The 24354-nt window shown below is 41.9% G+C and overlaps 1 protein-coding gene across 4 annotated transcripts in view; it reads right to left on the bottom strand.

Annotated features, from left to right (window-relative positions):
- The window catches only part of GLI3 (GLI family zinc finger 3), a 270545-nt gene that overhangs the window by 2562 nt on the left and 243629 nt on the right, over positions 1-24354 (bottom strand). For all 4 annotated transcript variants that reach the window (XM_074379780.1, XM_003930761.4, XM_074379781.1 and 1 more), the window contains 4 exons: positions 11536-11685; positions 10470-10634; positions 5305-5595; positions 735-1062 (listed from right to left, as the gene is read on the bottom strand). In XM_074379780.1, coding sequence (XP_074235881.1) covers positions 735-1062; positions 5305-5595; positions 10470-10634; positions 11536-11685 — 934 coding nt within the window. The remainder of the gene's footprint in view (positions 1-734; positions 1063-5304; positions 5596-10469; positions 10635-11535; positions 11686-24354) is intronic.

Below are 24354 nucleotides of genomic sequence, written 5' to 3'. Positions count from 1 at the left end.
AGACAGCAGTGAGAGAGTAGGCATGGCTGGGTGCCCATGAAGCTTCCTGTACAAAAATGAGGGGTGGCTGGCGATGAACTCCCTCAAGTCAGTGAAGTCCCTCCCCAAGCACAGCGCAAGGACAAAAAGAATCTTGGGATGTGCACACAACGCTTGAGTTCCAGCCAAGTCCCCAGGCCAAGGTATTCCATACATTTCACATTCATGCTCAGGGCGTCCTGTTCATGCCACGTCCTATTAACAGGGAACACCTGGGTTGGTGCAGGGGCGTGCCTCACCCTCAGGTGCTTCCAGAAGTATAATCTCAGAAGCACAAACTGACCTGGGGACTGACGAGAGGGAGGGATTTTTGCCTTTCCTTGAAGTGGGCAAATATAAATAAAAGTGGATGCTAACCTCCTGTTCTTAAATTTTGGAAATTAGAGACAGAGTTGCAACCACAGATGCCTCTACTGCTGACAGTCTCTTACCCTAGTCTAACAGTTACGATTTCACCATCGGAATATGAGTCATGCACAGTCACTTTTTTTTTCTCAATAATATCCACTTCCTAGCTGTTTTTAAAATATGGACCATCCAAAAAAAGGCAACTTCAATGGGCTGACCATTAACGGACAGTTACAGCATCATTTTAGGACTGGTGGAGAAACCGGCAAACATAAAACTGAGAGCCTGCATTTAAAAGAACAGAAAAAAGAACCCTGAACAGACGCATGGTCTGTTGTGGAACTCACCATTTCCTATGAGAGGAGAGACTGCAGGGGCTTTAGGGGGTAGAATGGGGTTCAGTCGCGGAAACATTCCATTCACTTGTTTTAACCTTTCTAGTTTTATGTGCTCCATCCATTTGGTCCCTGCCGGGTTTCTCCTGGCTTGCAAAGCAAGGGCTGTGGTTGCAGTGGAAATGGTCGAGTCCATGATTGGGGTTTCGTCGATGGCACTGAGGTCTCCTATACTACCTCCATCGGTCAGAGGAAGCTCGAGCCCACTGTTGGAATAGTTGCTGATGGGGGACTGTTGGCTGCTGCATGAAGACTGACCACCAGGGCTTGGCTGAGATGTCTGTTGGGGTCAAGCGGAAAGGAAAGCAATGTCACCAGGAAGGGTCAAGGAAAAGGCGCCAATAATGAGAGCTCATGCATGTCAAGACCTTCAAGATCATCTGTTGGTTAAATGAGAAGAAAAACTATGTTCTGGTGAATGGAGGTGGTCTCTTTTGGCCAAAATGACCGATGGACCACCAGGCTGATGGGCACTGGGAGGCAATGGACAGCAGAGTATGCTAGCTGCAGTGTAAGTGGCATGGTATCAGCCATGGAATCCTGCCCTAATCACCAACTCTGCAAACACACTTCCTTGGTTCCAACCCCACCTCCACCACTTTATTCTTTGGGCACATTACTTAGCCACTCTAAACCTCAGTTTCCTTATCTATAGAACAGGGACCATTTATTTCAGGGATTGTTGTCAGGAATTAAGCGTGAAACCCAGAGAGCTCCCAAATATAAAAAGACCTGGATAACAGACATTGGCTCACAGGGTGTTAGCAATTATGATGATCCCAGGTGGTTTTAGTCTTTAGGTTCATTTTGCTCAGCTGAAACATAAATGTAAGACACGCGTCATCAGCATATATTGCCTCCTCCAACAGGAGCCCCTGTAGGCTGCTCAGGGCTGGTGAGCCAGGCTCTTTGTAGCCTCTCCTCCCTCCTTCCACAGTTTCCTGCTTTTGTGGAACCTCAACCAAGGTGTCAGCAAAAACAGTTGAGAGAGGTAAAACTTCAATCACTTAGCCTGTGCTACCCAGAAATAAAGAAAGGCTGCAGATCACAGCCATCATGAGTCTATAGAATGATTTCACCATTCCCCTTAGTGCACTCCCTAACAGTTCACTAGGAGGATTAGGAAAGGATTCCCCAACCCCAACCAAGCAGACTCTGTAAGACAATGCTGCCAACAACGGAATGTTAATGTAGTCCACCGGTCCTCAATCAGGGAAAGTCCTGCCTCCGCTCATTCCCAGGGCTCCTGGGAATTCAGGGTGGAAAGTCTCGGGATTACTATATAAAATGGCCTACACTGCACAGGACAGTCGCACAACACAAATGGTCTATCTGAAGTTCCAGCGGTGTCCTGGTTGATTAACAGTCAGATCCTTTTTGTACAGATAAGCAAAGTGATGTTCAGAGAAGTTCAGTGACTGCCCAAAGTCACAAAGTGAATGGTGCAACTAGCCTGGACTCCTAGGCCAGCTACTTCCATGCGTCTGCAAGCACGTTCACCAGTGTTGCTATAAATACTGACAGCAGCTAGAAGGGAGAGTGCTTTAGGGACAGGTAACTACACTCATTTGGTTACAGAGTACTGTAGTATCAGGTGGAATGTGCAGTGCCACCAGGAAGGGCTCTTCACAGGAGAACCCATTCGTTTCTTCTGCTATCACAGTACATACACCCAAGCAAATGAACACTTTCTAAGTGAGTGCCGCATGGTACACTGACTTTGTCCTGGGCAACCAAGCAGAGCAAAATAAGATATACAAATTTGATCATGAGTATATGAACGCTGCTTAATTTTTGGGCTCAGAAGAGTGCTGGATTGCCAGACCACCGGCTCCTTCCTGAGGTACTTGTTTCCAGAGCTCTGGATGTCTCTTACTCCTGGACTGTCAAATCAGAGTGTGTGGACATGAATCTGTGCATGCGTGCAAACATACAGGCAGATATACTTCCATAGAGCATATAAGAAGGCACAAATGCACTCGCAATTAGGAAATTGCTTCAATGAGCTTCCACACTTAAATAGAGGTTACACTGCTAACAACAAATGAAGCCAGATCTTCCTCAAAGAAGGTGGTGCACGTCTGGATGAATTTGCACTAGTTAGTACAATAATGAGTCTCTCAGAACATCTGCTTGGTAGGCCCCAGTGTGATTTGTAATGGAAACCTAGACAGATAGAACAATGAATTTCACCAACTAACTCCACATTTTTTCACATGCTGAATGTTCAAAACACATTGCTGCTATATTCGAAACATATCTGAGTAATGTTCACTACCAAAGATATCACAAAACCACAAAAACTAAAGAAAAATTAACACAAAAAAGTAAATGTTTAGAAAGGAAAACAAAATGAAAAGGACAGAGAAGCCAAAATTCCCTCACCTTATTACCCACTGTCCTTAGGAAGTGAGAACAAGACATTTAGGAGCATTAGACAGAAGAGATGTTGCATTAATAAGAAAAAAGAAGAAAGAATTTAATTTATAGCATGATGACCAAATCAAAGACATGTTTTTAAAGAAAACTAGAAATGTCAATTTCATGTTTATTAGTAAATGTCTATGAAGATACCTACTTTTATACATGTGCATGAGCATATACACACATAACATCTGCTGCAGAAATGTAATAATGTAACATCACTGAGCCTCGGCTGCCTCAAAATATGGGTCTGGTCTGGCTCTCTATGGTTTCTTTTATATGGTTCTAGGTTGGTGCAAAAGTACTTCCTGGTCTTGTCATTACTTTTAATGGCAAAAACCACAATTACGTTTGCACCAACCTAATATGATTGAATTACTTTATAAAATACTTCATACATTGGGGCATCTCAATGTCGCTGGGCCAAATTTGTATACATTTTTATTTCTACAAATTTTCTTTTTAAACAATGGGCGTTTGAAGAGAAAATGACAATTTTCTTGAGCTAGGAATGTACACTAAAAGTAGAAGAGATTCTGGTTCTTAGAATATCCCAACAACACCAATCATCGGTTTTTCATGATATAATCTCAGAGGCTTCAAATTAACTTTCCTTGTTTTGTTAAACCCTTGAGCGTAAACTGTTGAATGTTCTGTACAATTATTATACAGGTAGGCTTTATTTTAAAAATAGACATGTGCTCCCCTCCAAAAAAGTATATAAAACACAGTTTATGAACTGATTAAAATACAGTGATCAATCATAATGCATGTATAAACATTTTATTAAGATACTTTTTTAAAACAAAGTACAGCTCCCCACTGAGTAATAATGAAAAATCTGGATAGCCTATTTGTGTTATTTTTGGCTAGACTTAATGTCACTCTCTAAGACTCTTAAGAGTTTAAAGATAAACTCAGTAAGTCATTAAAATGTAGCCTCCCACCCTCCCAATGGTGACATTGTACATTATTTCCCACCCACACGTACATGAATTCATAGGCTGCCCACCCAATTGATAGACTGCTCTAATTTTAAGAAAATGCTTGCTTTAAGTATAATTCTGTCTGCCTGATCATTTCCGTACAGCTGGGAATCTGAGCATGAAACTTTTCTCTGGTACACTTAGGTTAGAGAGTGACAGCCCAGAACCCAATATATCTGCACAATTAAATCCATTCTATCTGGGCCAAAACTCCTCTACTATCTACTCTTTTTATTTTTCTTGTTGTCTTTGAAATGTTTAGGCATTTTACAAAATCACATTCATGAAGCAAAGTCACCAACTGAGGTTTGAAAGAAGCTGGAAGAATAGCAGAACCTACATGTCCTGTTAGTCACCAAACAGAAAGATGTTTGCCTACGGAATCTTTCCCATCCCTCCCTTGTGCTCTGCCTCTCTCGTTCAGGCCCAACTGGAGAAGTGATCTCCAGTTTATCCAATCTCTAGACTGGTACTGCAGTGGTTTCCTCAAAAAACAAACAAAAAAACTCACCCCTGCTGTGCCGATCCCCTCCCACCCCTGTGCTCCTCCCCCTCCTCCACCTCCTTAGCTCTTCCCTCTGGAGCACTGAACTCCCATCCCATGGCCTCCTCTGCCCCAACTGACTGGCAGTTCACCCTCTCTTGAATCCTCTTTACACAGACTTGTGTGTAAGCCCCCATCACACTGCATGGTATTTGTTTTTCAGTCTGTCTATCCCTTTGGACTGTAAACCCCTAAAGAATACAGGCTGTGGTTTATTTACGTTGGGGTCACCAGGGCAAAGAAGACACAGAGCATGTTTACAAGAAGACTCAGTGAATGATTTTTGACATTACAGACACGCTGGAGAGACAGACAGTCGTGTCTTCCTTTCATGGCACAGTGGTATGGCTCTGAGAGGGATTTTAAAAATCAGGCAACCTGGAAACTCTTTTTCTGAGCTGATCAACTTCAAGTAAGCAATCCAAGTGACTGCCCTCATGACCTCCTCAGGTGAGAGACAGCCTGACACAGTGAGGACTGGGGAAGTCCTGCCCTCTATGCACCCTACCTGGCTCTTTTAAATGACCCTGGGCCTGCTGTGAAGTCAGAAGGCGAGTGAATGACATACCATGGGCTTCTCCGCCTTGACGGTTTTCACCTGGAGGCATTCTTCTCGCTTTGAGGTAGTGTTGCTAAGGTCCTGCTGCTCACCGAGGGCTCCCTGAGTCGGCCGGCCAGGCGACCTGGACTGTGAATGGCTGCCGGAATCTCTCGGGGGTGGAGGCCGAGGATGGATGTCCCCTCGCTGCTTCTTGGTGACATGAGCCTCTGGGCCGTGCACTGTCTTCACGTGTTTCCGGAGGGAGCTTGGGTCTGTGTAACGCTTAGTGCAGCCTGGGATTTTGCACACATATGGTTTCTGCCAAATGCCACAAGAATGAGGTAAGAGATTGTTATGAAAGTGATTATGCCCCAGCCTGAAAGTCCTTTATGGTTGCTCATTACACTTTTAATCCTTTCAAAACACTTTCACAAGGCTTTGAGGTGTTCAGATACCTCTAGGAACTAATGGTTTAATAAGGCCATTAGAACACAATTCCCTGTCCGTAGAGTCTAGCTTTAATAGGTGATGGCTTGAGAGAGAGAGGCTCAGGGAGAACTGAGAATGTGTAAATTGCCTTGATGTTCTCGGAAGCATTTATACTGTGAGTGAGAAGTATCACGGTGCCATCAGAGGCACTTGATAGATATTTGATGATGATGACGACAATGAAGATGGCTTAAAAGATACCCATCACCTAATTAGAAGACTGTACACCTTTCAGAAGAGGTTGTGTGACAAAATTTTTTATGGATGTCCTGGTTCTGAGACGGAATATCACTCTGATCCTTTTGAAAATGTGCTATTTATGCATAGGCATCATTTTAAAATTGCCTATGGCCTCTCCCATGTTAGATTACACTAAAATGTGCTCCTCCTTTGGGTAGCATTTACAAATGTGGGGATATTCAGGGCTCAAAATAGCCAGAACCTTTCTGATCTTCGAAGTTGGAAGGCCCTATTATGGACTGTCCGTGAACCCTCATCCCAAACTTCAGAGGGCTGACAGATGTTTTGGGGACCAGGATTTATGGTCTGTGTTCTTCTCCTGAGCTTTGTAACTAAGGTCTATAAATTATTTCATGCTAATCTCACTTTCTGTGTGGGTCAGTGATGAAGCCTGAGGATACAGTCATAAATAATTATGTGAATGCTTATATAAGTGAAATGCTTTCTCAAATCACAGAACTGTTGGCCCTTGCTCATGACCAACATCACACTTGGGAGTTTGTTCACTTGGCCTGAAATATAATATATGCAAGGATGCTTTCATGAATATATATTTGTATCTACGTACAGCAGAGGATGAGCTTTTATGTAAGCAATCGTCATGAAAAGCAGGATCAATATAATGTACTTATTATATTTAAAATGATGCTATGTCTTGTAGAATGTATGTCTAAAAGATGCTTTTTCACTAAAAGCCCAAGAACACACTGAGTGCTACCTAAAATGCTGAAATGTCCTAATGCAGTGAAGCAAAGATCCTGAAAATTATCCTGTGAGGTTTCACCTCCAAACTTGAGATTCCTTTGGGTAGAACTGATTCCCATTAACTACGAATTACATCTATTCAGGAACTTGTGTGATTTGCAGTATATATAGATATCTATATATAAAATGAGATGAGCACATCAAATTCCATGCATTAGGGACAGAAGAATGGCTCTGACAATTAGTGCCATTACCTTACAGCGTTCTGACCCAGGCCCTCTGCTTGCTCACAGCATTGCTGTGACAGGTTGCTCCATCAGCAGGCAGACTGGGATATATGGGGCAGAAGTGTGGAGACCAGAAGGAGAGAGGGGAGCACAAAGCCTGCATGTTTGAAGAGCTATTCTTCCTATAAATACATGCATGTACGCTATGGGTTAGCCTAGAACCAAGGGCGCAGCCAGTGTGTAATCAGTATACAAATGTGTCAGCTCCTGCACTTCCAGAAACAATAGCCTATGGAAGTGCACCTGTGCCCATGTGTCCTTGTATGTGAACAGACACATTATCTACCCACAAAAATTCACAGGAGTACAGGTTCAGGAAATGTATACCTCACAACAACACAACGTAAACAAAGTATATTAACCCTTCACACAGCTTTTGCCCACAAATTTTGTTGTGATCCGAGACTGAAATATAATTAGGGGCTAAGAAAAATGTTCTCAGATTTACTGAGGTACAAGGTTCTGCAAGCACAAAGTTGCATATGACAAGATTTAATCATAAGAATACAAAATCTGGTAGGAAAAAGAAGAAGATGCAATGATCTATAATATAAAGTGTGGATACTATGTAAGGGTATAGGCAGAGGAGGATCATTTTTTTTCAGCTGAGATCATAATGGGAAGCATCAGTGATTAAGATTCTATATCTGGGCTTAATGTCCAGCTCACATGGTTATTGGTAAGCATTAAATTAGAGCATATACATGAAGTGCTTACCAGGATGCATGGAACATAGTGAGCACTCAATATACAGAGCTTTTGTTAGGAGGAGTCATTTTACTTGGGATGCCAAAAAGAAGTGTGCTCAGCAAACCAGTGGCAGAGACACGTCATGCACCTAAGCAAGACAGTCCACAGCAGTGGCTTCTGGAAGGTTTCAGTCATGGTCATGACAGTGAGAGCTCAGGACTGGAGGGGTGAGCTTGGGTCCTGTAGGAACAGGCACTTATACAAGCTTAGGGAGTCTAAAGTTTCCCCACAGGAAAGAGGGAGCCATTGCAGCTTTCTAGACAGGGAGGTTCAGCTGAATCAGAACTCAGGAAACTTGTTTAGTGGTATCTTTGGGGTAAAAATGAGCTGTGTGATCTGAAGTAAGAAGTCCTGTCAGAGCTATGGTCGGTCTAGCGGCCCTAAATGAGCTGGACAGCCAGAGGGACAGAGAAGTGCCAGAAATTATTCCCTTCCTGTTCCAGTCCATTATTTTCTTGGCCACACTTAGAATAGCAAAGGGCTTGACACATAATTAGCTATCAGTATTCACTTAATGAATAAATGAGGTTGCCATAAGGGGAAATAAATGAAAGCAAGTCACTTAACTAGGATTGTGAGATAGCACAAATCTGGATTTCCTGGACAAACTTAATTTTGATGCATCTGAAAATGTCCATCATTCATACATAGGGCCAAAGCCTTGCATATATAGAAAAAAAGAAATATAATGTGTTTGTAAATATGTCTGTGGGTAGAATTTTAATTATGAATTTATGATCAAGGTTAATAATTTAAGTAAATTGCTCAAACGTGATCAATATTATTGCCCAAGATAAAAGATAACTCAGCTCTCACATAGCATTGCACTTTTTACCTTGCAGAAGAACACAAGCCCGATTATGCTACAGTTAAAGCAAACAGACATGTACAAATATTTTAGGTCCATAAAAAGACAAAAACCTTGGTAATTATCTTTATATGTGTGCATTCTGATCCTAACATACCCACTGGCCAAATTTCTCCATGATACTAGGGGAGAGCATTGGCCTAACATCTAAAGGAATGAACGCCCTCTAAATTCCTAGCCAAAATTATACCTAAATATATGAAATAGATGAAATACATTCTACGTTAAGTCAAAACCCCTTAAAATTTTAAATTGAAATATAGTTCACATGCCATAAAAATGATCCCTTTAAATTGCACAATTCGGTGGCATTTAGTACATTCTAGACATTGTGTAATCATCACCATTACCTAATTCCAGAATATCCTCACCACCCCAACAAAAAAACCTTGTGCCCATTATGAGTCATTGCCATTCACTCACCCCACTGCTTTGGCAACCACTAATCTACTTTCTATCTCTATGGATTTGTCTGTTCTAAACTCCCTAAAATTTTGTACAAAACAAGCATAATAGACTATATTTCAGCTACTGCATACTGTAAAAGCATTTTTACATTAAAAAATGGGGATGTGGCATCTTTAAAATGTATTCAAACAGTTGAAAAGAATGAGATTCTAAATAACTCCAGTTTCCATGACCTTTTCACATAAAAAGTTGGTGTATATGAACGTATACGTGTGAGTTTGAGCGTGCTTTTTAGAGTGCGGTTAATCCCTTTAGAGATGTTTTTGCTCTGTCAGTTTGAACTGAAGAAAACACGGTGAGAACTATCTTTGCCACCTCAAGGCCAAATGGACACTGAGCAGAAGGACTCACTTTGTCTCTATCAAGATTCTCTCTGTCCAGCTCTCTGTCTGAAAGATCATGAATGGGCTTGACCCGTACTCATGAGATCCAATGACAGCCACTCCAAGGTCTCATGTGTGTGCAGTGTTCCTTCTCTAACACATTTCAAGCAAACTGATGACACACTTGTAGCATGAACTATGTTTCATGTCAACAAATTCTGGTTAGCTATCCTATTTACACTCAATGTGGGGAGTCTTTCCGTGAATCTCCTGACATTCAAGAGAAGGTTTCACAGACAAGCTAGAATTTGAGCTAGACCTCTAGGGCCAAGCTGGAAATCTGTAGGAAGATGTGCACTAAAATGTGAGCCATGAATCTGGAATACTTTTCATTCTTACACATCTCTACAATTTAGGGGGAATAACTACCTAAAAATAACAGTAACACACCAGGAACCACCCTGAAGCTTTACTCAAAATGTTGTCTTAAATGACTGCCTAGAAAGTATCCTGGGTTTCTGAGACCATCTTCCAAGTTCCTTTAGAATTTACAATGTCTGAAAATTGCATTTAGCCAAGGCTGGTTGCTCTGTAAAAATCTTTTTTGATATAATACATTTGAAGGTATCACTTGGAGGAAGCAAATGAAAGTGGACGACTTAGCAGGAAGCTGTCAGCTGTCAACATGCTACTTCTTAATATATCCTTGGGGCTTACAGGGTCATCCTTTGCATGGATTCATGCTATTTTGGGCAGAGTGACTGGCTCAGAGTCCAAGTTAAATAATTTGACCAGTAGGTGGCAGTTCAAAACAACATGAAACTAAAAAGTTCACTAGGGGTTTTAAGAAGTTTCTTCTTCATCTCTTATTATTCTCTAAATAAGGTTCAGTTTTCAGTCCCACCTCGGAAGCCCAAGCCTTCACCTGCAGGGGCAGAGCTCACTCATGCTGGGAATGGCCAAGAGGAAAACAAAACAGAACACACTACGCCTTCCCATGTGCCTTCCCAGGGATGGTTCTTTGTTTCCTATGCAAACTCTGTGCCCATGGAGGCTGCTTACCTCATTGGAATGTGTTCTGTTTTGGTGCTTGGCGCGATCAGAGGCATTTGAGAAAGCCTTGTTGCAACCCTCGTGCTCACAGACGTATGGTTTCTCTCCAGTGTGAGATCTCAAGTGTGTTTTCAAGTTTTCTAGTCTCGAGTAGGCCTTTGTGCAACCTTCAAACTGAGGACAACAGGTAAATCTGGATTACTCTGCACAATGGCAACAGCAGCTTATGCCTAACACGCCCTCCAAGCTGATGAAAAACTGACGTTTTAAGGGTCAGCAGCTTTTCAAAACCCAGGAACAAAAGTCCACTAAACTCTGCATTTATTGGGATTCAGATGTAGCTTGGTGCAGTTCAAGATAAAGAGTTTTCAGTGCCAGTAAAAGTCCTGAAGTTTTTTTTTTTTTTTTTTTTTTTTTTTTTTTTAATAGACCGCTCAATGTGGACAATGGGTTTCATTATCTGCTCATTGATCTCCTCAAATTCCCACTGATTTCAGATTCAGCACAAAGTTCATTAATATAGCTTTGTGTCCACACAAAGACATGGAATTTGATCATGCTTGTAAAGGGCCTTTAAGATGTAAAGTACCAGGGATCGGTGTGCCCAGTGCGCCTTGTGGGCACCACAGTGAGGAATGCACAGCCTTGCAGCAGGCCTGTCCCATTCCATGCGCCTATGCTGTGCCCAATTACCCGCTAGGAAAGGAAGGGAAAACTTTAAAACCTGGTATGGGGATTAGCTGTTTTAAAAGTCAACTTTGACTCTGTAAGTTGGAAGCTGGCACTTCCCTTTGCCTTCCAAGCCCCAGGGTACCGTAAGTTGTTGGGCCGTGGCCAGCAGGGTGACTCTGTGTTCATTCCCAGTGCCAGCTGTCGCTGCCCCCTTCCTACTCTGCAGTGCTGCGCTGTCCAACTCAATCACTCAAACACCCAAGTATTTATCACCAGACAACACTCCAGTCCTCTTCTCCCGCCACCCAACCAGGCTTCCCCTGAGCTCGAGTCATCAGCTTGCATAGCTCTTCTGAGTATGGGGAAGGACCCCCGTGTGCCTGCCTCCCACTTCTGTACTCACAGTGCATTTGTGAGGCTTCTCGCCTGTGTGTCTTCTCATATGCACTACCAACATATACTGGGCTTTGAAGGGTTTCTGCTCTCTTGAGCAGTCCAGCCACCTGCACACAAACTCCTTCTTCTCTCCATGAATATGGTCGTTATTTATATGCTGGAGTTGGAAAAAGAGAGAGAAATCAAATGGAAATATCTTCCTCATTTCTGAAGGCAACAGAAGAAAAGGCAGAAAATGCCCCAATCTGAAATCCTAAAGACTACACAAATAACTTTACCATCCTACAAATTTTAAAAATTCTAGTTAGTATACTTCTCAAGTAAATCTGCTTCTGCTAACTTTGTATGCATGCTTTTTAACCCGTGGGAGTGGCATGACTGGGGCGGAGCCTGGCATCCGAGGAAATATACCACAGTACATCGGGCATCTGAAGAGCAGAGTTCAATTCCAGGTTTGGGACCAGCGAGTTATGAAATGGGGTGAGCCACTGTTGACCTTTCTGAACCTCTGTCATTTTTCCTTGTCAAGGCTGGGGATGGAGGCGGAACAATGGCAGAGACATTCTCCAGCACTCAGGCGCCAGGCCATGGGTTAGTGCCGTGGCTGAGACTTCAAACGGCAAAGGCAAACACAGACACGCACAATTCCAGAACAAGAAAACCAAAAGCACTTGCAATTGAAACTTTAGCTCAGGGTTAGTCAGACTGCTTCCTGAATAAGAATTACACAGAAAAGAATTATCCTGAAGAAGACAATTGTGTGGTTATCGACAAATGATTTAGTCTTCCAGGGCCTTAGTTTTCTTCTTGTAGAAAATAAATGACTGGATTCACTAGTTGCTAGGGGCCTTTCTAGCTCTAAAATTCTATTAATTCGGTTTTTAACATAAAGATGAAGTTCTCTGAATTACTTACCATTTCAAGGTTTTAGAATCATTTATCTAATTTCTTGGAGTAATACAATTGGGAATCATTAGAAATCTATTGCAGAACCAGAGGAAGAGAAGCTTCTTAATTCCCATCAAATTAAGATCAATTTCAATAGGTTGAGCATACGATTTCAATGTCCAGCTATAGACTACTGAAGACATCTGTATCCTAGGTTGATGCTGTTGGTCTTTATTCTCTGGTGATTCTGCTGGTTTGCCTTAATTTAAGGCTTGTGGGAACACTTTCTTAAGTATACACAGAAATACACATACCACCAAAAAACTTCATTCAATAAGAGAAAGCTCCCTTTGGCTCCATGCCCTGCATGGTAGTGACACAACCTCTCATTACTGTCCTACTGAGACCAGGGCTCCTAAAGCGGTGGCTCGCCGTGGGTCTGAAGGTCAAGTTCTGCCCTCAGAGAGGGCATTTCCCAGTTACTCCACTAGATGGCCTACTCCTTTAGGGAAAAAAAAAAAAGTTTTATAAAAAATAAAGTTTTCCGTGCTGTTTCTGGAGTTTAAAACTGGGTGAGGACAGAGAAATGAAATTGTTCTCTATCTCCTCTCCTTAAAGCAGCTCCCAGAAAAATCTGATGAACAGCAGAGAGTGATTGGTACATTGCGGCCGTCCCATCAGAAGCTCGGAACACGACACAGAAACGGCGGTGGTGCGGGAGCAACCCCACAGCCAACAGATGTGGATTTCCTATGAAAAGCCAACCATGCTCCATGTGAGTGTTTCTCTTTTCTTTTCTTTTCTTTCTTTTTTTTTTCATATATAGGTAGAGATTTAAAGAACGCTATGTAATGACATTACATGTAGAAGTATAATTACATTAATTATGCCTTTTACATTTATGTAGTCTTTTACAGTTTATAGGATACCTTAACATCTGTTGTCTTACTAGACATGTGAGTTCTAACTAGGACTGCCATTTATTTAACCCTGAAAGTGGGTACGTTATTTGATCTTCAGCTTCAGTTTATAAATAACATCACCTACCTTCTAGTGTAGGTGTTACTAGAAAACAATAAATGATAGTATTCTTAACAGTTATGATGATGCACACAGGTATAGGAAGAGAACAGATGTGCTGGACAATGGTCAGTCCACACTTGTGGGCTTCCAGTACATATTTGTAGCCCATACACAAGACCAGGGCTTTCTTAAATGTGTGCTGAAGCCCAGGCTTTGAAACCGAGCCCACATCCACAGAGGGGTTCTATGGAGTCTAAAACTGGAGAAAAAGAAGTGATCGCACAAAACCACAGTAGCTCTTGGTTCAGTTTTCCAAGCTATTGGAAACAAAGCTTGGGTTCTTGGATTAAGGCACATGAAAGAGAAGGAAAAAAAAAAAAAAAAAAAAGGAAGGAAGCAACGAAGGCAAGCAGAGAGTGAGGGAGAGAGACGGAATGGGAAGAATAAGGAAGGAACCCACGAGGGAGACGGGAAAAGTTAAAAGTGGGAAACTGAATTACAATTTGTGCTGAGCCGACTGCTTAAGGCTGGATCTGTGTCTTTTAGCTCCCTGTTCTCTCTCATGCTTTTGTGAGGATGTGCTGGGTGCCACTCACACCTGGCCCTGCACTGGGGAACATGACAGACATGATTCTTGCCCCAAGGAATTAGTCTACCAGAGGGAAACCAGTAATGGCTTAAATTACTATACCATTACAGTTGTGACAGGCATTATGAAGGGAAATAACAGGATTTCATAAGAACATGTAATGGAATCCTCCGTCAGTGTGCGGCATCCGCAGTCAGGGTCTGCTTCTCCAATGAAGCCGCATTTAGTGCAGGACCTGAAGGATGAATACAGACACACCAGGTGTGCAAGGAAGGATGGGGGCGGGGAATGGTACACCATAGCAGACCGATGACACAGAAGCACCAGCAGACAAACAGAGCCTGGTGCCTTTGAGGAACAGGGTGAGGGCCACACATGGCAGGAGAGAACTGGCCAGGGAGAGACTGCCACTGCTTGGCATGGCGAGAAGGCATGAGTTTTCTGTGGGTCAAGTGGACATCAGTGAGGTAGACAAGCTTGGGCTAGCTTGCCAGGGCTCACCTAAAATGCTGCGTGCTCAGTCACGTCTCCAGCAGTGAGAATGTGAAAGTACCCCAAGGTAAAACTCGCATACACCCCAGGGAAAAGCTGGGCTTGCATATCTGCCTCTGAGGAGGAAAGCATCAGGGATACCTGGTGCTACTCAGGGGAGCAGGCATGGCCAAGAGGGAGATACCAGCAGTCGCCAGCAAAGAAAGACTCTCATTGCTTCTTTTTCTGTCTCATCCAACACACTGCAGGAGCTGAACCCTAGAAAGAAAGGGAAGACGTCTCCTGGAGGCAAACCCAGGCCCGGGACCCTTTGGTTGAGGTAGCACAGGGAGGGCAATCAGCCTGCCAGTTCCCTTGAGGCCCGTGTCTCGCTGCTGACAGGGAACGGAAGGCTCTGGATCGGACCTGAGATTGGAGGTTTAAAATGGACACACTTCAGTAATCCAAAGTGACTGGCAAGGTGTAGAATCTGCCTACAATGGTGTTGAGGGATCTGCCGCAGGATAGGGAAGGGAGAGCTGGCAACCAGCTGGGGAAGGCTGTGCCTGGAAAAGTCCCAGTCATTCACATGTATACCGTGCCCAGCTTCTTCTAACTTTGCCGCTGAGACAACGTGTGGAAATGTGCGTGGTGGGAAATCCCATGCCAGTCAGCAAACATGGTGCTGTCCCCACGTGGGGAGGGCTGGGGGAAGTTGCGCTGGGTGGTTAAAGCACTCTCATTTTCCATAAGGTTGGCATCTCGGGAATGTTCCCGTTCCACCCCCTTTGACCTGAGTCCCAACTAATATGCTTTTGTAATTTTCTGGAACTACTCTTAAGTTCAAACTTGCATTGAGACCAGAGCTATTTTTCTCTAAATGAAATTCTACAACTTAGGAGGATGCGGAACCAAGTCAGTCTTCCTCCTTTTCACTGCCCAGATGCTGCACAGAGGATGTAATCAGTTGTTATAAGGGAAAAGGGAGGCACCTTTCTACCTGTTTAAGTAGTTCAAATGTATTTCAAGCTTAAGGTATTTCCTAGAATTAGATTTCAAGTGAAAATTAAAATCCTAAGAACTCACAGACTTCACATGTGCATGTGTTATAAATATTTATTTTCATTAAAAAGCTGCCTTGGGGTAGACAGGGTGGCTCACATCAGTAATCCCAATATTTTGGGAGGCGGAGGCAGGAGGATCACTTGAGGCTAGGAGCTCCAATACTAGCCTGGGCAACATAGCGAGATACATCTCTACCCAAAAAAAAAAAAAAAAAAAAAAAAAAATCAGAGTGTGGTGGCATGGGCTTGTGGTCTCAGCTACTTGGGAGGCTGAGGCAGGAGGATCACTTGAGCTCAGGAGGTCAAAGCTGTAGTGGGCAAGGACTGCACTACTGCACTCCAATCTGGATGAGCAAGACCTTGTCTCAAAAAAAAAAAAAAAAAAAAAAAAAAAAAGCATTGCCCTCTGCAGCGAGTGTTCATATGAGGGCCTGTATCACAGTGGACAGAGCACTGGAGGGTAGCAGAGAACGTGTTCCAGACCAATTTCTGAAGAGTTGTATACCTTTGGACAGGCCAATTCACCTATTTGGACCTTACTTTTTTCATCTGTAAAATTAGAGTAATGAATTAGATGAGGTGTTGGCAAAACATTTTCTGTAAAAGCTAGATAGCAAATATTTTAGGCTTTGCAGGGCTGTAAGCAGCCACAGATAACATGTAAATGAATGGGTTATCTGATCATTTATGGATGTGGAAAACTTTCATGTGTCATAAAATATTCTTTGACTTGTTTTCAACCTTTTAAAAGTGTAGAAACCATTCTTAGCTCATTGTCTGCATAGAAACAAGCAGCTGGGTTTGGCCTATGAGCCAAAGACTGCTAACCCCCAAACTGGATGTCCTGTTTCCTTCTTGTACTAACATCTGATAGCTGAGCCCTTAAACCTGAGAAAGCAAAATTAGAAGGAGGTACATTCCAGTGTGAGAGAAAAAAAGGCAGTAGGAAGGACTGGAAATCAGGATTCTGAGCCATAAAAGGGACCCCAAGGAAGGGAAAGCCATACATTAGGCCAAACTTCACTCTTCGTATCATATTCCTAGGACTAAGTAAAAAACACACATTCGTTTTTCTCACCAAAATCCAAGGTAGGTAAGAAAAGTGGGACGCAGTGAATTCTTAACATTCAACAGACAAATTGATCCCCTGTGAAGCTGGCCTGAAATTCAATGGGCACGAATTTATTTCTGGTTTCATTGAAAATTTGACTTCCCAGCAGTGAAAACGTTAATCAAATATATAAATAATTTAATTGGAGGAAAAATAATGCATGATTAAATTCCAAACTAATCCAACACATAGACATGCAATTTGCCAGAGGCCTGAGAGTCAGAAAGAGATAGATGGTGTAAATTACAATGTTGCATGCCAGCTCCCTTGGCGCGGCCACTCTGAACACTCCCTGTCTGAATAAATAGGGCCAGGACACCAGGACCAGGCAATTTCCCCAGAAAAGCCAAGTCCGGATACCGAGCTTCCCGATGGGTCTGTGTCTTCAGTTTTCCAATTGGGATTGCAAGCATTAGCCTTAGGGAACTGGTGACTGAGGAAGTGAACACCTCATAAGCCCAGAGCAAACCAACTAAGTGATGTTTTTTAATTGTCATCGAATAGGAGCAAAATGAGCCAAGACTCAGTATTTCTTCCACTGTTTCTTCCACTCCTTTGGGGCTCTGGGAGCCCACCGAAAGGTGAGAAATCACAAACTAGTTTAGCAATTAAGAAGGCAGGAGGTGCTTCTTTCTTTTAAGGGAGTTTTTTTGGGGAGCCGAGCCCTGGATGTCCACCAAGGAGGCGTGGAGAGCTCCAGGAAGAAATGGGAAAGTGCAGCTTTTCTTTCACGAGCAGCAAAACAGATGCCACAATGGACTTCACTGAGCTAATCAGGGTCCTTTCTTCTCACTTTGTTATTTCACTATTAGCTCAGAGCAGGCAGTTTTCCCTCAGTCTGCTCCTAACCCTCCAGATGAAAGCACGCATGCAGTCCACGGCTCGCACTCCAAATAAAGCCTCCATTCACTCAGCTCACGAGGCTGGAAGTACACTTCTGCTTTCTTTCAGTCTCCTCTCCACTGATTCCCACTCAGGAACACAGTTCCCTGGATCGGTAAATGTCCTCACTTCTAAGTGACTTCTTCCAAATGCTACCACACGGCTCAAATGTGTGTGCGTAAGATCTGCACATCCCCATTCAAACCCTGCCCGCGGGAATCACTAATCCATAGATACACACCTGGCTGCCTCAAAAGTCTGCCCACTCTTTAAATTAGCCAGTTTCTTAACATCAAGCAGGTGAATTCCACTGTTGTTATAAAAATATTACTTTTAAGCACCGCTAAAAACAGTGGTGGAGGGAAATGCAAAGCTTTAGACTCAACTCTCACCAGTTACCAGTCAATTCTCTTGTGCTTGCATATTCCACACCAATCTTTCTGTCGGTACCTAATGTTTCTCAAATCCCACAAAACTGCTTTACCAATTTAAAAGGTTTCTATAAACCATGTTGCCAAGTTCATCACAGCACAAGCTACATGTAAAAGCAAAATACAGGGTCATAGTTTTCAAATATATATGATCTCTCTCACATACACACAAACACCCTTGTACGGGTATACACACACACACACACACACACACACACACATGGTGTTATGGCCTTTAAATAGAATAAGGGCTTAGAAAGCAGTGTGTTTCATATATAAACATCTAAGAAAATGGAACAGTGTTTCAGGATTGCAGTTCACTGGGTTCACTGGTGAGTCACTGGTGGAAGGCCAGGCACGCTTGCTCCACCCCGAGCTGTATTTCCAATCATGCCTTTGCTACATTTCTCTCTTTTGAACCATTAAGATGCCACCATTTGATGTGGTGATTATATTTTTTTAAAGGCAGAAAATAAAACTGAAACATCACCTTCTCAGAACGTCGAACTGGAAATGTTTGACAGTTTCTAAATCTTTTCATGTTATTCTACCAGGTTAGCTCATAAATGCAGCTTGAGTTAATTAATGCACTGAACAGGATTCAATAATTTGAAACTTCTATGGGATTTGCTGGGGAAAGATATTAAGAAAGTCTACGATTTTGACATAAGATGGAATATGAAGAAGTAAAGAATTTCAAGTAAGCTCAATTTTGAATGTTTCTTGACTTGATGTTATAAGCCTATTACTCTTTAGGTAGTAGTCCAGAGAAACTTCTGGATTACTAACCCAAGGGAAAAAAAAGAAAAATAATTTAGAATCTATTAAAATGTAATTTACATTAAAACTGATTTGTGAGAAAGACTGAAATGCTTTGCCTAAAAGAAAACTTTCCACAAGAATCCCTCAAAACTTTCTATCTGAAATATGGTCTATACTTCCAGTTTTGTGCATTACTTGATAAATGTAACGGTTTGAAAGTTTTACAACTGTCATGATGTGGATTATGTTGGGGATACCTTGTAATTGGATTCCTAAAGCCTTCACCAGGCAGGCACTGAAAAAAACATGAATCACAGACTATCAGGACTGAAATAGGCCTTATATCTCAATATGCACTTTAATTTTAGATAAATAAAATAATTTAAATTGTTTTGGTGGCAGCCATCAATCTTCCTTCCTAACAGATTATTTAAAAACCTGAAACAGCCTGCTGTGAGAGGGATCTCCCTGAGACTTCACAAAATGCCTGTTTCAATTCAAACTGGTTAATAAAAATATCAAGGCATCTTTCAGTTTCTGACATAACTATAAAATTATACAGGAAAATATCAAGAGGACTCAAGACTCTGGATACAAACTAGTATTCTCTTTATAAAAAGAAGCAATTTCTAATTTGTGAATATTAAGAATTAGGATGAGATTAAGTAAACAATATGCTTCTTGGTTAAAAATGAATAAATAAATGGAGTTCTTCTGGCTGTTACCTGAATCCTGCTTTTAGATACAAATGTGTAACAAAATTATTTTTTCTTATGTGTAAGAAAAGCAAAGTTCTTTAATAAGGTACATGTTTTATCTGAACAAGGGGCTTTATAATGTTGGATTTGAAGAAGATAAACAAACTAACTTAAAATATGGCCCCACCCTATCACCTCCCCAGACCTCCCCAAGGAAAGCTGGGCATATGTTTCACTGCAGCAGAACAACATCATCATTTCACATTTAACAACGGAAATCTATAAAAAGGAATGAAATACACATACATGTTACAGCATGGCTGAACTTTGACAGCATGCTAAATGAAAGAAGCTAGTTCAAAAAACAATAAATACTGTATGATTCCATTTATATGAGTATCCAGAATACGTAAATCTATACAGAAAAAAAATGTGGGTGAATGAAGAAATTGGGGATGACAGCAAAAGGGTGTGGGGTTTATTTGTAGGGTAAGGAAAATGTTCTAAATTGACTGTAGTGATGGTTGCACAGTTTTGAGAATGTATCAAAACATATGAATTGTTGTATTCCTTAAATGGATAAATTACATGGTAGATAAATTATATCTCAATAAAGATATTATACTACCACCTCACACCTCCAAAGAAAAACTCACAGAAGTGTACTTGGTGATGAAGTCTGGTAACAGGAAATTGTGGGAGAAGAGGAAGAGGTTGAAGGCACAACCAGGCAAAATGGAATCTGACCTTTCGAGTTGTACCTCACCTTCAGACTGAGTAGGGTAGGGCCCCGCAAGTGTTTTTCCACTGAAGCACAAGACTGCATTTTAATCACAAGTTCTACTGCAACGCGTGCACGCACGCGCGCGCGCGCACGCACACACACACACACATACACGGGTTGAGTCAAAGTGGAACATACTTTCATGAAACAGTATTTCCTGCCTGGTGGGTTTCATACTGGCCTCAGTTAACAACCTGGGAATCTCATATGAATGACAACTTATCTGGGGCCTTGACCTGAGGCAGTGGCTCACGCTTGTAATCTCAGCACTCTGAGAGGCTGAGGCGGGTTGATCACCTGAGGTCAGGAGTTTGAGACCAGCCTGGCCAACATGGTGAAACCCTGTCTCTTCTAAAAATACAAAAACTTAGCCAGGCATTGTGGCAGGTACCTATAATCCCAGCTACTCAGAAGGCTGCAGCAGGAGAATCACTTGAAGTCAGGAGGCGGAGGTTGCAGTGAGCCGAGATCACACCATTGCAGTCCAGCCTGGGCAGTAAGAGTGAAATTCCATCTCAAAAAAAAAAAAAAAAAAAAAAAAAAGGTGGGACCTTAAGGAGGTGATTAAGTCAAGAGGGTGAAGCCCTCATGAATGAGATTAGCGACCTTATAAGAGGCGGGAGGGAATGGTCTCCCTTTTTGTGTGAGGACACAGCCAGAGTCTCCAGCTATGAGGCACAGAATGAGCCCTCACCAAACACTGAATCTGCTGGTGCCTTGACCTTAGACTTCCCAGCTTCCAAAACACTGAGAAATCAACTTCTATTATTTATAAATTACCCAGTGTTAAAATATTTTGTTATTGCAGCAGAAACTGACAAAGGCCCCTAATCACTTGCAGAAATTATAAAAGTGCTCTTACTCTTACAATTTTGTTTTCTGAATTCAAAGATACTTTACTAAAACAAAAATTTAACTGTTCTTTCTTAAGAGGCTTCTCTTATCATCTAATAAGGTGTCTTTCGTTAAAAAGCCTCTCAGAGTTTCTTTCCTGGAGTGGCCTGTATTTAAGTGTCATTGTGAGTCTACATAGAGATGTAAAGTGACATACTAAGATATTCTAAGACTGTGCACATTGTTTCTACAAGTTACTGGGTAGATGTTTTTTCTACCATATCCTTTTTTTTTTTTCTACCATATCCTTTTAAATGTCAACTTTGTTTCAGCCAAATGACAACAAAACCAGAAAACTCTTAAGCAAATGGATTAGGGGCTTAATTACCAAAAAGAAAGATACAAAGAGATAAGTAGGATTCAGTAGTATCTATTCTAGAGATAATAATAAAAGACAATTAAACCCAGATAGGCAAGATTATTTTAACTGTGTAATCATGGAACGAAATTATTTTGAAAACCATTCTCCAAAGAGGCACCTTCTATTTCATCTCTGCAATGAACAAATCCAGAAACATGGTAAGCGCCAAGGTTTCTGGTTTGAGCTCTAGCCCCAAAGGAGGTGCAGTGAAATCCCAATTTCCTGTTCCACAACTGGCTCCTAGATGAGGAAAATAGAAAGGCCAGAGGAGCTAAGAAAGTGGCTATAAATGCAACCTCTCCAAAGGATCAAATGAATTCGTCACTCATATGCGTGGATCATTCGTACAAGTCCAGCATATGGAGAAAGCATTACCATCCATTGCAATTGCATTTATCTCCAAGTTAAGGATTTCAGAAGCCAGATTGTATCCCGGAGCATTAAAATTCCGTCACCTATGGGCTTGGTATTCTGCCAGATTCAGACAAAAGAGTTAATGGATAGTTTCTCTATATACTAACAGCAATTTTACGATTCAACCTGTTGTCAAAATAATGCTTATTTTGGGCTGGGTGCAGTGGCTCACACCTGTAACCCCAATACTTTGGGAGGCTGAGGCGGAAGGACTGCTCAAGCCCAGAATTCAACATCAGCCTGGGCCATACAGTAAGACCTCATCTCTACCAAAAAATAAAAATAAAAATTAGCACATGCCTGTAGTCCCAGCTACCTGGGAGGCCGTTGTGAGCCGAGATTGCGCCACTGCACTCCAGCCTGGGTGACAAAGCAAGACCTTGTCTCCAGAGAAAAAAGAAAACATAATGCTTATTTTGCTATAAAACTTTGAAAGGTAGGACAAATAGGTATAATAGTATTTATAATAGCACACTTGCACTTCTAATTTTAGGGTATTTAATTCTTGCTTACACACACACACACACACACACACACACACACACACAATGACTATCACTAAGAACAGAGAAGATTGAATTTTTAGTCTCCTTGATTACAAAGGCAGACACAAACTGTTCCTGTTGGAAAAGCAAGCTACCAGGAGTACCATTATGTAGAAGTACACAAAATGTTAGCCTTTACTTCCTAATTTTCTTGATCTCAGCAATCCATTTGAAGCCTAAACATATAGGTATAACTCTAGTAAAGGATATGAACACAGAGTATGATTTTGAGAAAATTCAAAAGTTAAGAATAAAATAAAAACGTAAATGAAAAATGAGATCCAACTTCGAATGGGTGGTCTCTGTCTTCAGTGCCTAATGAAAGCAACCACACTCCCTCCACATCACCGAAGCCTGGTTCCAGACATCAGAACAATGAGCTCTTGAACCGACATTCAAGTTTAGAAATGCTGATATAATTTTGATCACTAAATCACAGGTTAAAATAATCACAGATAAAACGAAATGTATTTGGATTTCAAGCAGATTTGGAGAGAGTGTTTTTAATATTGGGAGAAAAATCGACAATTCCTTTGCACGGAATCCTTTGAAGATGGGAGGTAGAGAAGTGTTGCTGGTACCAGCCACAGTCCAAACTACCTCCGTGGTCATGGCTCTCCCTGAAGGCCTTCTGCTCATCACATTGCTAAGGGAGGTCTTACGTGTTAAGTGCTGGGAGAACTTTCCATTGGCAGTTAAAAATAGACTAAGGTGTGTGTGTCTGTGTGTGTGTGTGTGTGTGTGTGTGTGTGCAGAGAGGAAGGGTGACTGCTGATCACAGAAGCACAGACACGTCTCAAGAACTACTGGAAGAAAGGAAGGAGGCAGGCAAGTAGGCAAAATTATCCATTTGGAAATCTGCCCACGGTCCCTGCTGAGCTGACTCATTCATTCACTATTCACTCAAAGCTTATTTATGATATGACAGTTACGGTGCTAAACACTGAAAAGGCAAGACAGAATAAGACATGTCCACTGGATCTTATCCAATGTTGGTTGCAGGAATGCAGAAAGGAATACTGTCTAAAAATTAGCCTTCAATGCATGGACACATTTGCTTGACAATTAAAAGTAAGCTACTCAGAAGAATGCATGATTCTTTTCCTTCCCTCACATTCCCGACATCACAGAAAACTAGCAGGCCCATTACCTAGGGCTTTCCAGGGTTGTCCTACCAAACCAAGATGGAAAGCAAGACCCTCTGCTCTGGCATGCTTTTCAACATGTAGAAGTGTCAACTCTATCATTTTTCAATCACTTCTTATTCACAAGCCACCATGGTGTGCAGTACCTCTCCTAAACATCCCAGCCCCCTGTTAACAGTACATTTAAGCATATAAAAACAAAATCTCCATACACACAATATGAGTATCCACTACGTGTTCTATGCTAGATTGGAATTTTCTTTAGCTTGTTAGTAGAAGGCATAGAGTTTAGAGAAGGAGCATAGGCCCAGATATTAGGTTATAGGGATTAATTCATTTGTATGCCCTGGGCAAAACAAATATGAGACAGAGGAATCGTACCTGAGTCTAAATGAGGTGAATGGGAAATAATGGGATAGGCACTAATAAAACAGTGAAGAAAGGGAGGTTTCATAAATAGGGTAGTTGAGCTGAATGCAGAAGGAAGAAAGGGAAGTTGACATAGGAAAAAGTGAATCGAGGAAGAAGGAAGAGAGATACAGAGGCCCAGTGTTAAACACAATGTGATGGAAAATGATGCCACATGTATGGTGGAGGAGTGTGTGAGTGTGTCACTGTGTGTGTGTGTGTGTGTGTGTGCACCTGCATGCATAAATGCATGTATGTGTGCCTATGTGTGCACATGCTGCTGAGTGGCTATAGGATGCATGCTACAGAGGCAGGCTGGGTAAAAATTATAAGGGGTGTTGAGTGCCCTAAGGCAT

The sequence above is a fragment of the Saimiri boliviensis genome, chromosome 10 (assembly GCF_048565385.1).
Source record: "Saimiri boliviensis isolate mSaiBol1 chromosome 10, mSaiBol1.pri, whole genome shotgun sequence".
Taxonomy (NCBI): Eukaryota; Metazoa; Chordata; class Mammalia; order Primates; family Cebidae; genus Saimiri; species Saimiri boliviensis.
The sequence above is the reverse complement of the archived record's forward strand: the minus strand, read 5'-3'. Positions and strand labels throughout refer to the sequence as shown.